The sequence below is a fragment of the Hyaena hyaena genome, unplaced genomic scaffold (genome assembly GCF_003009895.1).
Source record: "Hyaena hyaena isolate Hyena2069 unplaced genomic scaffold, ASM300989v1 scaffold_34, whole genome shotgun sequence".
Lineage (NCBI taxonomy): Eukaryota > Metazoa > Chordata > Mammalia > Carnivora > Hyaenidae > Hyaena > Hyaena hyaena.
Window position 1 is genome coordinate 627285 of NW_024080665.1, and position 16713 is coordinate 643997.

Below are 16713 nucleotides of genomic sequence, written 5' to 3' on the forward strand. Positions count from 1 at the left end.
TCTGTGTCTCTGGTCCCCACCCGATTTTATCTTCCCCAGTTCGCACTCACGCTAGAAGGTTTTCTCAGTGGACTCTGTCTCCTTTTCCTCCCAAACTCCTGGATTCTGTAAGGGTTCCTATGGCTTCAGGCCTTCTCCGTGTGAGATATGGAGGCAAGTGAAATGTACGGAGCTCCCTACTTCTCTGCCATCTTGCCGCTCTCCTCTACCATGTTGTTTCACTAAGTTAGTAATGTTTGAACACGCATGCATGGAAGTATAAGGTAAGTGGTATACACTTAACTCAGTGAAAGAACACTGTGGAGAATGCATCATTCAACTAACATCATGTTTCACTGGGTTCGTAGGATTATGAACAGATGCAGATACCAATGAGGGAAGTGCAGTGTGCCCAACTCTCTGAAACAACACTGCGGAGTAAATTACTCAGGTACAACCTTGTTTCACTAAGTGAGTATTGTTAGAAAACACATGCCTGGAGGTATATGGAAAATGTTATATTCTCAATATTGTGAAAGAACACCGTGGGGAATGCATCATTCAACAAAGGTCATCTTTCACTATGTTAGGAGTGTCAGAATAGGGAGTCGGAGCCCAAGGACGGAAGTGCAGTGTGCTCAACTCTGAAACAGCACTGTGTGGAATAGAGTCTTCACTTCCAAACTTGTTGCTCTAGGTTAGTTATGTGTGAAAACTCATGCATGGAAATATAAAATGACTGTTGTATGCTCACCTCTGAGAAAGAAAACGGTGGGGAACCCATCATTCAACTATCATGTTTCACTGTGTTAGTAGTGTTAGAATACACACAAAGAACAATGAGGGAAGTAGTATGTGCTCAATTCTGTAAAACAACACTGAAGAACGCAGCATTCAGTTACCATGTTGTGGCACTAAGTTATTAAGGTTTGAAAACACATGCATGGAAGTATAAGCTCAGTGTGATATACTCAACTCCGTGAAAGAACACTGTGGGGAACCCATCATTCAACTACCATCATGAATCCCTAGGTTGGTAGTGAATAAAAATAAATGCTGAGACCAATGAAGGAAGTGCAGGGTGCTCGACTCTGTGAAACAACACTGTGGGGAACCCATCATTCAACTACCATCATGAATCCCTAGGTTGGTAGTGAATAAAAATAAATGCTGAGACCAATGAAGGAAGTGCAGGGTGCTCGACTCTATGAAACAACACTGTGCGGAATGCAGCATTCAGTTACCATGTTGTTTCACAAAGTTGGTAATGTTTGAAAACACATGCATGAAAGAATAAGGTAAGTGTTATATACTTAACTCTGTGAAAGAACACTGGAGAATGCATCATTCAACTGTCATCATCTTTCACTAAGTGAGTAATCTTAGAATACAGTAGCAAAGACCAATGAGGGAAGTGCAGTGTGCTCAACTCTGTGAAACGGTACTCTGCAGAATCCAGCATTCAGTTACAATTTTGTTTCACTAAGTTGGTAATGTGTAGAAACTCCTGCATGGAAGTATAAGATGAGTGTATATACTCAACTCTTTGAAAGAACACTGTGGGAAACGCATCATTCAGCTACCATCATGATTCCCTAGGTCGATAGTGATTGAAAACAAATGCTGAGACCAATGAAGGAACACAGAGTGCTCGACTCTATGAAACAACACTGTGTGGAATGCAGCATTCAGTTACCATGTTGTTTCACTAAGTAATGTTTGAAAACATGCATGGAAGTATAAGGTAAGTGTTATTGAGTTGAGAGTTTCTGAGTTAAATGACCTTTGTCAGGGTCACAGGATCAACCATTCTTCCAATTCTTCCATTGGCTGTTCAGTGAGGCAGAGCGGAGGTTTGCTTAGGCAGGAAGGACTACAACTCCCAGAGTGCCCCTGTGCAGTTGTCAGGAGCAACCAAAGAATGCAGACTAACAGCCCTGTGGAGTAAGGATTAAACAAGGACTGACTGCCTTTCCTGCCAGCCATGGGTCAGGATTATTACTCTGTGCTCCAGATCACTCGCAATTCAGAGGATGCCCAGATCAAGAAGGCGTAAGTTGGAGCGGGAGTGAGCCTTTAGGGGTGTGCTGGGAAGACCCCACCTTTATCTCTTCCAAACTGAGCTTTCTTGCACAGCTAAGGGCAGGCAAGATAAACTGTGTTCCTTCTGTTGCTTCCTGCATGCCTACAGCCTGGCATGAGTCAGTGCTCCCAATCCATCATCCTTAACCCCCATTCCCTGTTTCCCCTCCTGGTACCTCTCGTTTTCCTAGCAGTGAAAATCGGAACAATGAAGACATTTGAACTTTTTCCTGAATACTATGCTGAACCAAAGGATTGAGATCAGGAGAGTGACCTGGCCGGATGAGCTGGATGTGTTTCAAATTTTATTCTGGCTGTCATATGAGTTCTTTTTTTTAAGTAGGCCTTTTTTTTTTCAAGTTTATTTATTTATTTTGAGAAAGCACACAAGTGGGGGAGGAGGGGCAGAGAGAGAGAGGGAGACAAGAAGTAGGTTTCTTCTTAAGTAGACTTTGTGCCCAGCTCAGAGCCCAACACAGGGCTTGACCTCAACCCTGAGATCAAGACCTGAGCCGAGATCAAGAGTTGGGTGCTTAATCATCTGAGCCACCCAGAGTTTTTGATGTTGAACTGCATCTCTCAATTCTTCCATTAGGTCTTGGAGACTTTGTGGTCCATTTCCAAGAAAGACTAGGACAGGAGTCAGTATATTTTTTCTGAAAAAGTTATGGTTGTTTTTTTAAATAATGAGTGCTTATCCGGTAGGTGCAATGGTAGCACCTGGAGATATAATCATGAATCAGACAGACATGTAGCTTAATTTTGTTGGTGAATACAGATGTTGAATAAGTCATAACAGGTTTGATGGGTGTTACAGAAGAGAAAGTTCAGGATGCTGTGGAAGCCTATATCAGGAGAGAGACCCCTTCAGAGGCCACCATGATAATTAAGGCAGAAGATGGAGCTTGAAGCAGGAAAGTGGGCTGGGGAGAGGGGAGAGGATGGACTTGGCTATTAACTGGATCATTGGAGGGTAAAAAAAAAGGGAGGAGTCTAGAATAATATGTCAATGAGGGTTGGGTAGTGATACATTATTGAATGTACAGATGCTGTTCTGAGAACCTTCCATCATTGTTTTTTTTAATCCTTACAACAACCCTGAGAGGTAGGTGGTATTATTATCCCAAGGCCATGTGCCTAGTAAATGGCAGATATTCAGATATAACTCCTACCTCAAGGGTCAGGTGCTATAGGGGATTTATGTGGGATAAGTGGAGAGAGTCTACAGTGTAGTTAGAGATACAAAACACAAACTCATGAGACAATTAGAGAACAATTCAGTGTGTGATGTCACTCACTGTTGAGAACATCTTGGCCAGTGGCACTCATCTAGGGAAAGGTCACAAGGAGTTGGAGTGCAGAAAGATAAGCCCAACTTAAGCACTGGAAAGACCCAGGTCTGAATCCAGGTTCTCCTACCTGCCAGCTGTGTGACATGGACAAATTAACTTCTCTGAGCCTCAGTTTTCCCATCTCTAAAATAATAATAATTATTTTAAGGGTTGTTGTGGGATTGGTATGAGATTATATGAGATAATGAACATGGAATGCCCAGCAATCATTTGCACCTGAAAAAAACGTGACATATAAAGAATGATTGGGGCACCTGGGTAGCTCATTTGTTTAAGCATCCAACTCTTGATTTTGACTCAAGCCATAATCTCATGGTTCATGAGATGGAGTTCTCTGTGCTGGGTGTGGAGACTGCTTGGGATTCTCCCTTTCTCTTTCCCTCAAAAATAAATAAACATTTAAAGAATTATTAAAAGAACCTCATGTTTCAAACAATAGTTCTTTTTAAAGAAATGTTTATTTATATTTGAAAGAGACAGAGAGTGAGTGGGGAAGGGGCAGAGAGAATGGGAGACACAGAACCTAAAGCAGGCTCCAGGTTCCGAGCTATTAGCACAGAGCCTGATGAAGGGCTTGAACTCACCAACTGCGAGATCACGACCTGAGCAGAAGTCAGACACTTAACCAACGGAGCCACTCAGGCACCCCCTGTTTCAAACATAGTTCTTAATTCTTCTCTCTTGTAACAGTTCTAAGAGATGAATCACATGTATAACACAGTCTCCCATTTGGGAGTAACTAGATTTTGACAAAACAAAAAATGCGGGAGCACCTTGGGTGACTCAGTTGGTTAAGTGTCCAACTTCATTCAGCTCAGGTCATGATCTCATGGTTTGTGAGTTTGAGCCCCAGTTTGAGCTGAAGCTTGCTTCAGAATCTGTGTCTCCTACTCTGTCTGCCCTCCCTTGCTTGCACTTTGTCTCTCTCTCTCAAAAATAATTAACATAAAAAAATTTTTTTTAATGCTGAATGTATATAATGAAGAAAAGCACCACAAAGATTCCTAATTGCTTAGCTGTTAGCCTTCTCAGTAGATCTCATTAAGCCTAGCCTGCTGCTGCATCTAAGCTGTGACTCCACTCCACCTTGCCCACTCAGGGAAACAGAGTGAGGGCACTGCCGGGAAAATCTTAAAACCACTCAAGTTTAGGGGCGCCTGGGTGGCTCCGTTGGTTGAGCATCCGACTCTTGATTTCAACTTGGTCATGATCTCAGGAATGTGGGATTGAGCCCCCTGTTGGCCTGGGTAGGGAGCCTCCTGAAGATTCTCTCTCTCTTTGCACCACCCCCCCCCCCCATGCACTCTCTCTCTCTAAAACAAATAAAACAAAAAACTCCACAAAACCATTCAAGTTTATATGAAAAATAAAACTCTTCTCAAACCAACTTACTTTTTCTCATTGATAGAACTTACTTGCTATTCTCCCCATAACTGACTTTGACCTTTGTAACTGAGAAGGGCTGGCTTCAACATCTCAGGGAAGTGATGACAATTGTTTTTAAGTTTCTGGTGGTAGACAATGTAGATAGTCCCCGTAAGGCCTCCAGAGGCTGAATCAGGACCTTCAGAGTCACAGGACTTCAGGTCTCACTCTGTAAGATGAGATGTTGCCTAAAAGAGCGGTCCCACAGTGAGATGGGCTGCCTTGGGGGACAGTTAGTTCATGTCATTCATTTCTTCACTGTCGCTTAGTGCTAGGCACCAGGGACACAGAGAACTAGACATGGCAACTCAAAGAACGGAGGCTAGTGGGAGAGACAAACCAGTCAACAAACAACTGGAATGTCAAATGCTAAGTTTAGGGATCAAAGGCACTGGGGACTCGGGAAGGGGAGTCTAACCTAGAATGAAGAGTGCAGTCAGGAAGGTATCCTGGAGGAGGTGACCCCTGAGTTGAGTGTTGAAAGATGAATGAAAATGCGCCAGAGGGAGATGGGAGGCTCTGGAGAGTGGTGGGTGTTACAAGTGAAGGGAGTAGAATGCCAAAGACCTGAGCAATGCATTATAGGGAGTTTGGAGCCTGGCCAGCAAGGCAGGGGAGGTCATGGGAGTGGGGACAGACAGCAGTGAGTGAGAAAGCCATAGAGAGAAGCAGAGGCTTGAATCTTAGAGATTTGGATTTTATGCCGAAGTCAAAGAGAAACCAGTGGAGGGATCTGGGCAGCCGAGTGACTTGGCCAGGGGCCATTTCAGAAGCATCTGATTAAAAAGGACAGATCAATCTAGGTGCAGAAAGGCCTGGAGAGGGAGAGCACTGGAAACAGGAAGCCATGGATCTGCAATAGTGCTAGGGATGAAGGGGTAGAAAGAGAACATTGGGGAGAAAGAAAGAAAAAGTGACACACCCTGGTGATGGGTAGGCTGGGAATAGAGGGGACGAAGAACTTGGGAGTTGATAATGCTCAGCTTCTTGGCTGTAGTGCCTGAGAATATGGGCAAAAACTTAGGGAATGAAAATGTGTTTCTGTCTGGGCTCATTGAGTTTGTGGGGGCTGTGGGACATTAGAGAGCAGATACCAAGATGGCAGCCGGATGCCGAGGTCTGGAGCTCAGTAGCCTGGTTTTAGATAGAGATTTGAGAGTGGTCAGCAGGTTGGGTGGTGCCCAAAGCCTTGGGATAGATGAGCTTGTGTGGAGTAAGAAGTGAAGCAGCGGAAGGCATCACTAGCATGCAGGGTGTGAGCAGAGTAGAGGAAGTGCATTCTGACCCAGTGGAGGGTACATGGGTCTGATTTGTACTGAGCCACTCAGGGGGCAGTGCTGATGCCCTCCTTTGGCTCCTTCAGGCCCACTCCCCACCTTTCTGCACCCTGCTGTCTGTGCTGGAAGCTGGCCCATCTGAACCGCATCAATAGACACCCTGGCGCTCAGACTTCCTAATGAAAGCTAAAGAGAGCCCACAGCAGGTGTTTGGCAAGGAGGTGAGTGGGGCTGGGGTGTTTATTCCCAGCTCCCTTCCTATGAGAGCTCTTCAGGCTGGCTGTGTCCCTTACCTGAATATGACAGCTCCTGCCAAGGGCCCCATCCACACACTCTCCTGTGGGATTTCGTTAACTTATCCTTCCCCACTCTATAGGCTCAGGGTGGCCAGGGTGACTCAGGGCTCCTGGCTTTGAGCTACAGCACTGCCCAGTGTGATTATCCTCCCTACCTCCTACACTTTGGTGAGTGACCCCCTATTTAACTCTCCACAAATCACCCAGTTCATGCCAGCTCTTCCTCTCAGAACACTGATGATACAGATTGTCAGATGCTGTAGGCATTACATCACGGAGCGATGGGATTGGATAGATACAGAATCAGGAAAAGGAGTGAGCACAGAAGTGAGAGGCAGTGAAGGGACCTGACCTGTGCCAGTGCCTCTCTCTGTCCCAGGTCCTTTGACACCCTGTTTTACCGGATCTTCCCAAGAAGCCTGTGTGTAAGTTCAGATATCAAGACAGGATTCGATGTGCAGGAAATGTATTGGGGGAAACAGGTGTGAGGGTGAAGGGAGAGCAAGAGCGTGCAGGGAGCACCTTCAGACCCCAGTGCAGGTCTGATACCTGTGAAAGGGGAGCAGGAAGAAATGGCTGGATGGGGAGGGCTGTGGAGTGGTCTGGAGAAAAATAGCTGGGCTGATAGATGGGCATCCTGAAGCAGAGGTTGGTTGCGTGTTGGGGGGTTCTGTGTCCTAGAGGGATGCACCAGCACTAACATCCCCACCACGCTTAGGACTGGCTGGGGCAGCTTGAGGAAGTATAGCCTCAGCACAGACACTCAGGGCGGGCAGCTACGCTTTCGACCCACTGGGTTCTGTTCAAGGTCATCTGTGCCATGCGCCACCCTGGCCACCACAGCCTTGATTTTGTAGCTGGGGAACATCGAAGCGGTAGACAGCAGAGCCAGCTCTGAACCATGGTTTGTGCCTCAGGCCCATGTCAAATGCTATGCCTTGCATGAATCCTCCCTCCTCTAGGTACCGGAAACTGGCGCTTAAGAACCACCCGATGAAGTCCATTGAGCCATCCGCAGCAGAGACATTCATGCAAATCGCAGAGGCCTATGATGTGCTCAGCGACCGTGAGTGACTCCAGACATCTCCTCTGCCCCACCTCTACTTTGAGATCATTCCTTAAGTCTCTGGGTAGTCAGCATTCCTCTTCCCTGCCTCGAGCCTGAACAAACTTAGAAGGAAAACGGCATGATGAACTGCCTTTCTCCGTAGCCACCAACTAAGGTTGACACGGTGTGGAGAGCCCCTGGATTGAGATGATCTGCTCAGCCAGTCTCAGTAGAGCAGGACCTGGGGCAGGGCTCCCACACCCCCCACACCCCACCTGTCCTCTGCAGGGGTGCACACAGTGAGGTGCTTGCTGCCAAGGGAAGAAGGAGAGGCTGAGGCAGGCACGCCCGGTTACTCTTCCCAAATTACCAAATAGCTCCAGTGCCACCTCCCCATGGAGAGCATGTCTATCAAGGGGCAGAAGGAGGCCGGTGATTCAAGAATCTCCTGAAACCAAAAGAGTGCAGAAAGTGATCCCCCTGCACCTCTGCCCCAGGGTACTACCCGTGTGCATGTTCTTTTTTTTAAACATTTTTTAAAATGTTTATTTTTGAGACAGAGACAGAGTTTGAGTGGGGAAGGGGCAAAGAGGGAGGGAGACACAGAATCCGAAGCAGGCTCCAGGCTCTGAGCTGTCAGCACAGAGCCCGACATGGGGCTCGAACCCTCAAACCGTGAGATCATGACCTGAGCAGAAGTCGGACCCTCAACCGACTGAGCCACCCAGGTGCCCTAGAAGGCTTGTCCTAGAGACTGGAATCATGGATGCTGTGCAGAAGAATGGCCAGATCACTAAGATTTCTCCAGTCCTGAGTTTTCAGGACTTTAGAGTCCTTAGACTCTAAGCTTTTGAAACCTCTAGAATTTGGCAGCCCTAGAATTCTTAGATTCTAGAATTTCAAGGTACTAGGATTCTATTTACGCCAAATAAAACAGTGGCTATGATTGGGCATCTGGGTGGCTTAGTCGGTTAAGCGTCCAACTTCAGCTCAGGTCATGATCTCACGGTTTGTGAGTTTGAGCCCCATGTCCGGCTCTGTGCTGACAGTTTGGAGCCTGGAGCCTGCTTCAGATTCTGTGTCTCCCTCTCTGTTCCTCCCCCGCTCACACTCTGTGTGTATCTCTCTCTCTCAAAAATAAAAAATAAACATTAAAAAAAAACTGGCTATGATAATTAGTTTAGCCAAATTCTAGGGCAGTAGCCTCACCCTCAGTCTCTAGATCTCTCCTTCAATCCTCTTCCCACCGCCACCCAGGAAGTCTTCACCTTTCTCCATTCTCCTATGGGACCACACCTAGATCCACCCACAATGCAATTAAACCCCTGACTTTTAGGATCTCCCTCCAAAGAGTGCTAGACAGTAGGCACTTTAGAAATAAGGTTGCTTTTGGGGCGCCTAGGTGACTCAGTCAGTTAAGCGTCTGACTTTGACTCAGGTCATGATCTCACGGTTCTGGAGTTGGGGCCCCCATCAGGCCCTGTGCTGACAGCTCACAGCCTGGAGCTTGCTTCGGATTCTGTGTCTCCCTCTCTCCTCTGCCCCTCCCCCGCTCATACTCTGTGTCTCTCTGTCTCTCAAAAAATGAATGTTAAAGAAAAAAGGTTGCTTTTGCCCCTTCCTCTTTACCCTTTATCCACCTGCTTCCCAGCCCAGCAGCTTAGTCCCCAACGCTGGGCCCCTCATCAAGGTGATACATGTCCACAGCTGTGAAGAGAAGCATCTATGACAAGTTTGGAGAGGAGGGCCTGAAAGGCGGGATTCCTCTGGAATTTGGATCCCAGACCCCATGGACCACTGGTTACGTCTTCCACGGCAACCCTGATAAGGTTTTCCATGAGTTCTTCGGAGGAGACAACCCCTTTAGTGGTAAGAGGCCCCACCCACCCACTTGCGTTACCAGGAAAGGATGCAGCTGGGTTTCTTCGACTTTGTTTTGTTTATTTTAAAAATATATATAGTACATGGTGAAAAAAAATTATTAAAGAAATAATTCCAGACTTTATTCTTTCTACAGAAGCAGCCACTTGCTGTTAACAATTTATGTATCCTTATAGAAAATTTCTATGCATTTATGAGCATATACTTATCATTACCTAAGCCTTTTATCTTATGATGGAAATGGGACCATATTGTACACAATAGTTTTTTTTTCTTTTTTTTTAATGTTTTATTTTTGAGACAGAGAGAGAGAGAGAGAGACAGAGCATGAAAGGGTGAGGGGCAGAGAGAGAGGGAGACACAGAATCCGAAGCAGTCTCCAGGCTCTGAGCTGTCAGAAGAGAGCCCAACACGGGGCTTGAACTCATGAACCGTGAGATCATGACCTGAGTCGCAGTTGGACGCTTAACTGACTGAGCCATGCAGGCGCCCCCACACTAGTTTTTTTTCACTCTTGGAGATCATCTCATTATATACTATATTACATGTAGATCTACTTTATTGATTTTAATAGCTGCATTAGGTTTCATTGTACAGGTGTGTGTTAGGTGAGTACATGGATGGATGGGTGGATAATCCCAGGTCCCAGACAAACTGACAAAGAGTTGATTTCTGAGGCTCAGAGTCATCTCGCAAGGACAGTTAACCTTCCTTCAGACCAGTCTTCCTAGCTCTAGTTATGCAACTCAGAGAGTCTAGATTTTCACTGTCTGATCCCCTGCAGCCCCTACCCCAGGCTGTACTACAGTCTTTCTGCATTTCAAAAGTTCTCTTTTCCTTTTTCTGCATGTTAATAAGAAGTGGGCTAAAGCCCACTGACTCTTCCCCTCAGAGAACTCTCCTCTGTGCATTCCCTTCACCTGCCTGCCAGAGGAAGCTGAGTTTATAAACTCCAGGTATGACTGGAAAAGGCAGGGGACTTGGAGTTAGGTCTATTTCAAATCCATACACTGCCCCTTATGAGCTGTGTGATTCTGAGCAAATCTCTTCACTGCTCTGAAACCTCAACTTCCTTACCGTTAAGTGGCTGTAATGGTCCATCCCTCACACGTCATTAGCAAATAAGACAATGTTTATGAAAATGGGCTTTGTAGACTGAAAAATGCCATACAATGGACAAGTGCGTGGAAAAGAAACAGCTCTGCAGGGCCAAACCAGAGCTTATAGGGGCATTGCTTATAGGCTTTAGGGGCCCTCAGGCAGTGCCCCAAAACTTTACCGCTACAGAGCTTCATCCAGGGGATTCTTGTGTCCTGCAGGGCCGATGGACTAGACCTTCCTATGACCTGGCTGTTGGGGTGTCTACAGCCTGTACACCATAGGTGCTGGGTGGACAAATGAATTCAGTGATACAAGAGGGGACCAGGTCACTCACAGGCCTCTTGATTAGTTATTATATCATAGAGGGGCTTAGTGTGATGCTGCCCTGTCCTCCCCCACCTAAAGTCACTGTACCATTCTAGCCTGGGAAGTTCCTTCATGGCCCTAACCATAGGAGGCAGAGTACAAAAAATCTTAATTATGGTAGCAACCCTTGATTCTACAAAGTTTACGAAGGGTCTCACACGTAGCAATAAGCATATAGTCAAATTGTCCTGGGTTCAGATGGGCTGCGGGACTGTGAGCATTTTCTGTGGCCTCTCTGCCCAGTGAGATAATGGTGTGAAGAGGTGAAACCAGCACCTGATGCATAGTAAGCTGTCAGCAAGTTTCCCCTCTTCATCATCTTGTTATTTAATCCTAATGGTAGAAGGCAGATCAGGCATTATTACCCCATCCCACAGACAGAAAACCTGAAACCAAACGACTACGTAGCACTTCAAGAGACAAAGGCTCTTTGCACTGGATGGAAGGGCAGGGCAGCAAGAGGGCTTACGGGTGTAGAGCTGGGCAGGGAGAAAAGAAATTGAGGGAAAAAGAGTTTGGGGGTATGCTGATGAACTCTTAAATTTATTAGGAACCACCCCTTCCCTACCTCCCTGTCAGCTATTGACTTCATAGAAATTTGAGTCTGGGGTCTCTAGAGACCTTGGGCGGGGCTGGACAGTGAGAGAGAGTGGAGCCTGGGGAAGGGTAGGAAGGATTGAAATGCTATTACCTTCCCAGCAGCAAGGTAACAGCGGGGAGTTATTTCTGGCATACCAGGAGCTGCCACCAGAGGGCACTCCTCTCCATCCGGAGGCAGATAGCCTCAAGGAGTATCTCCCCAAATTTAGGGGGAAGGGAGTCAGGAAAGTGGGGGAATATAAACCAGATGATGAAGCAGTGGGAAGGTGGCAAGGAGTGATAATCAATGGATCTGCAATTTAGGACAACTTTTTGGCTCGGCCTAACGGTCTGAGTTTGCAAGATAGGAATGAGATGCTGGGTATTACACTTGGGGACTGAAGAAGTATGTGTGGAGGGGTGTCTGTCTATGTATCCAAGTCCCAGACACAATCTCTCTTACTCTTCTCCTCTCCTCACCTCCTGCAGAGTTTTTTGATCCAGAAGAATGTGAGGTAGATTTGAACTTCGGGGGTCTCCGAGGCCGAGGGGTCAAGAAACAGGATTTCCCAATCGAACGAGACCTCTATCTATCCCTGGAGGATTTATTCTTTGGCTGCACCAAGAAAATTAAGATCTCCAGAAGGGTGAGTATTTGGCTTGCTCCTACTGGGGGCCACTCCCTGTCCCCTCCAATCCTATGAGTCACCTCCTCTTTGCCCTCACTGAAGACCTCAGGTATGGCCTCTGATAGAATCATGAAATCTCAGAATTGAAGACCTAGGATCATAGAATTCTAGAATATGAAATTTGGAAGGGACAAATGAGGGTATTAGCCTGATTCTTTCCAGTGCAGGAATCCTCTCTGCAGAAGGGTCTTTCCCTTCTCAGTTCAGCCCCATCCCTTTGGGAAGCTGGGCTCTGAATGGGAGGAGTCTCTTGTGAATTCTGCCCTCTCGGTGTTACCAGACCATACCCCCAGGGCTTCATCAATGTGCATGCCTCATGAGTAAGAAGAAACAGTGTGGGCATGGAGGGTAGGCTTGGGGACAGTCCCCAAGAGGTTTGATCGAAGACCTTCAGTGCCCCAGAGTCCAGTCCTTGGGTTGACCCTGTCCCATGGCTCAGCCCTATGCTAGGCACATGAGCAAAGCCTCCTCACACCTTTGCCCAGCAGAGGAGATGCCAATTGTGGCCATGCTTTCCATAGATGGCACTCATCTGGGCATGTGATTGGGAAATGGATGGATGACATAATAGGGAACGCTCAGATATGTTGGCCTCTGTGGTCTTTCTCCCTTCATGATTAAGAGACCTGCCGGACCCTTAGGGCCAGAGCCACTGGGTTGGGAGAAAACTGAGTATGCATTCACCATGGTCTGTTAGTGGCCAAGGCAACGTGATTTCTAGGCCTGGATGGGGGCTTGATCAACTCATGGTGATTGCTCAGTATCTCAGGCCCCAGCCCCATGACATCATCCTAGAATCCTAAGTTCTTGGTTCCAGTGAATGGGGTGAGAGTGGTAATGGCTCAGGGCAGTTTCTCCCTGTTGCTAGAAGATTGAACCTGATCACAGAACTCCCGTAGCATCCTTCTCGTGTGAAAAGGCCAGCTGGGAACTCTCAAGCAAACCTCCCCGCTGCCATCTGGCTGCAGGTGCTGAATGAGGATGGGTACTCCTCTACCATCAAGGACAAGATTCTCACGATTGATGTGAAACCTGGTTGGAGGCAGGGCACACGGATCACCTTTGAGAAGGAAGGGGACCAGGTGAGAAGGAGGTAACTGGACTGGGGTCAGTCCTAGCATCAGTCACCCGGGCTTACTCATGTCGTGGGAAGCCTGAGGTGGAAGGAGGCCATGCTTTCTTCTGCCCCATGAGCCCCAGTCTAGTAGGGAGATCAGTCTGCAGAGTGGGTGAGATGATCCCCAAAGTGCTTTACAAGGGACAGAGCCTTGCAATGCCTCTGTGAGTAGATAGCCCAGGACTTTCCCCCATTTTGCGGAGTAGGAAATTGAGGCCCAGAGAAGGAATGGATTTGCCCAGGGCAAGAGCACAAGAGCTCCTCTTGATTTTCTTCAGTGCTTCCTGAATAAGGCCCAACTATAGGAGCTATTCAGAAACCACTTATTAATAATAATTTTAGTACTATTTAATATCTTCATGATAATTACTTATTTAAATAAAAATATAAAATTATTCTTCAAGGCATGCTGTTATCCTTAGCTCTGAGAAGATGCAGAGTGATGGCATTTTCAGAGCCAAGGGAGATTAATTCCTCTGCCCATACTTCTTGCTCCCTTTCTCACTCGTGAAACATCTACTTCCAAAACACCCCCTTCAGGACCCAGTCTAATGCTTCTTCTGGCTCTGGGCAGCCTCCCCTGACCTCTTCACCTGGGTCAGGGCCTCTCTGATCTTCTGCCTCTGTGTTCCTTTGACCACAGTCCTCAGAACTGTGTGTCTGTTCCCCCTACTGAACTGGGAGCTCTTTGCTGGCAGGGACCACTTTGACTTCTCTGCCCCCAGTGCCCAGAAGATACCTTAGCAGAGTTTTGGTGACTTAATGAAGCTTGGCAGCACAGAGCCATGTAAGAAGTTGTTTTCAAAACTTGTAGCTCAGCATTTTGCCCACCCACTGGGGAAGGCTCTGACTCTCTCCAGCTGAGTGAATCCTGTTGGTATGCTCAATAGAGGGGAAGTGAAGGGTGGGGGAGGGGTGGATTAATTGGAGCAGGCTTCTCAGAGGAGGGCCTGTAGAGCCAAACTGAAAAAGTCCTTCCAGAAAACCTAGTTTAATCTTCATTGTTCAGAAGAAGACATGGGGACCCATAGACACAGGAACTTGGGCAATGTCACACAGGCAGTTAGTCCTTGTCACCCCTTGGCCTCCTCCGCCCAGGGCCCCAACATTATCCCAGCCGACATCATCTTCATTGTAAAGGAGAAGCTACACCCTCGCTTCCGCAGGGAGAATGACAACCTCCTTTTTGTGAACTCCATTCCCTTGGGCAAGGTGAGTAGGCAAAGTGGAGGGATGGACATGGGCAGATGAGAGTGAGCAAGCAGGCCTCACTCTGCACTCTCCCCAGCGCATATGGTGCAGGCCTTCAGAGCATGAGGAGTGCACATAGAACCTTTGTGGCTGTCTTCAGGTTCCCTCCGTGTCCTCACGATCCAAGCAACGAACAGCACCAGCCTAGGCTTTGCCTCCCCCCCACACCCCCCAACTGCAGGCGGTCACTCCATCAATTCCACCACCTGGCCCACTTCTGTTCATTCCCACTGCCTGAGTCTGAGCACCTGGGTCTGCACAGCAGCCCCCCCCCCCCCTGCCCCTTCCTTTGGTGGCCCTTCTGCCTCCTTCCCATCTCCCCTAGGCTCTTCCCCACGCTCGTCTGACTGTGCCACACGCCTGTTGAAGCATCTTCACATGGCGTTCAAGGCCTTCCACACCCTGCCTCTGCCGATCTCATCCCCTGCAAGCCAACCACCGTGCCCCTCGGAGCTCCTGTCCGTTGGGAGCATTTTCACACCTCCAGTCTCTTGTTTGTGCTGGGCCCTCTGTGTGGAATGCTGTGTATCCACCTTGTCTGACTGGCAGGCTCCTCTTCACCCCCATCAACTGCTACCACCACTGCATAGCCCTCCCGTTCCACTCCACGATAGTTTGGGGGCCTCTCCTTGGCTCCCGCAGACCTCTTTACTTCCCTCTATCATCATCAGTTTAACCTATGAGACCATGAACTCCTGAGGGCAGGCAGTTGCCTGGCTCGCTCCCTTTTAGTCCCTGAATATCCTTTTGTCTGGCACTGAATAAGCTCATAAAATGCCTTCTAAAGAGAATGGCCAGGATGACCTCTCATACCCCTACCTGTGGTCCTAATGTCCCCTAGGCTCTGACATGCTGCACCGTGGAGGTGAAGACCTTGGATGATCGTCTGCTCAATATCCCCATCAACGACATTGTCCAGTGAGTGCGTCTGCCTGGGACCCAGTAGGCAGAGGGGCTGGCCTGGGCCTGAGGGTGGTGCAGACAGGTCAGCCTGGGGCAGTTCAGTCCTCACCAGAAAGGACTGAAATCGAGCCCCAACTCTGGCCAAGCTGCATTCACCTGGTAAACGGAGTCCCTTTTTTCTAACTTGTACAAGGCCCCTCAGAGCCCAAAGATGCAGAGGTGGTCTTTGTTGCCTTCCTCCTCCCGAACCTCTCGTTAGTGTTCTGAGTTGTATCCTTCAAGTCCTTTGCAGGAAAGGCCCTCTGTATGGGAAGCTTTACTCAGCAGTCCAGCACCCCCTCACCCCACCCCAACCTAGGCTGGAACCTCTGTTCCTGGAGCGCTCAGTGTAAATGGTTGTCAGGGAGCAGGCTGTCTGAACAAGCTGATCTTCTCTCCCCTCCCACCAGGTTCTGGCTGCAGAGAGCCACCTGGTGGAAGCTGGGCTGACTGTCCCAAGCCCGAGGTCATATGAGCGTGGGCAGCATGGGGTCTGTCGGAGTGCAGCTTTGGGGAGCCCTCTCATTTCCCTTCTTTCATCCTCCCCTGTCTCAGTCCCAAGTACTTCAAGAAGGTGCCAGGTGAGGGGATGCCACTGCCTGAGGACCCCACTAAGAAGGGGGATCTCTTCATCTTCTTCGACATCCAGTTCCCCACCCACCTCACACCCCAAAAGAAGCATATGCTGCGCCAGGCATTGCTGACATAACTCTGGTGAGCTGAGGGCCGGAGCAGGGGAGGAGAAGGCTAGCTGGGCCTTAACCCATGCCTGTCCCAGGATGTGTGGGTGAGCCAGCCCCCTGCATAGGTGTGACGTGAAGACGGGATGGCCTGGGACTTTTAAACTGACACAATAAAGATGTATTTCCTATCCTCCAGCTGCACCCAGGAGACTGTGTTGGAGGGAGAGGAGCTCCATACATCCCTTCTTGTGGAGCAGAGGGAAGGGCAGGGCCCAGGAAGCCTAGAACCTGGGTTCCTGTCCAGATTTTGTGAGTGTGGCCAGGTCCCTGAGGGTTCAGAGCCTGTGTGCTCCCACCTGATAGGGTGGGGCAGACCTGAGTAACCTCTGCGGGTCCCCACTCTGCTCTGATTTCTCATGACACAAAGTCTTTAGCAGGGGCAGTCTCTAGAGTGTGATATGGTCATATTATAGATAGGAAGAACAGAGAAGAAAACACTTGTCAAGGCCACACAGGGCAAAGATGTTGTCAGAACGTTGAAGGCCACTTCCCAGATTCACCCTGCTTAGAGGCAACACAAAGGACACAGTTCTAGAAATGGCTTTGGTTTCTGCCTCACCAGCTTCAATTCTCATCTATGCAGTG

The 16713-nt window shown here is 48.3% G+C and overlaps 1 protein-coding gene across 1 annotated transcript; it reads left to right on the plus strand.

Annotated features, from left to right (window-relative positions):
* Positions 1–1918: 1918 nt before the first annotated feature.
* On the plus strand, positions 1919–16261 carry DNAJB13 (DnaJ heat shock protein family (Hsp40) member B13). Its single transcript, XM_039228766.1, has 8 exons — positions 1919–2031; positions 7374–7477; positions 9167–9328; positions 11876–12033; positions 13044–13157; positions 14291–14404; positions 15285–15361; positions 15941–16261. Exons 1-8 carry the CDS (start codon positions 1964–1966, stop codon positions 16092–16094), a joined length of 951 nt encoding a protein of 316 aa, XP_039084697.1. The 5' UTR covers positions 1919–1963; the 3' UTR covers positions 16095–16261.
* The last annotated feature ends 452 nt before the right edge of the window (positions 16262–16713 follow it).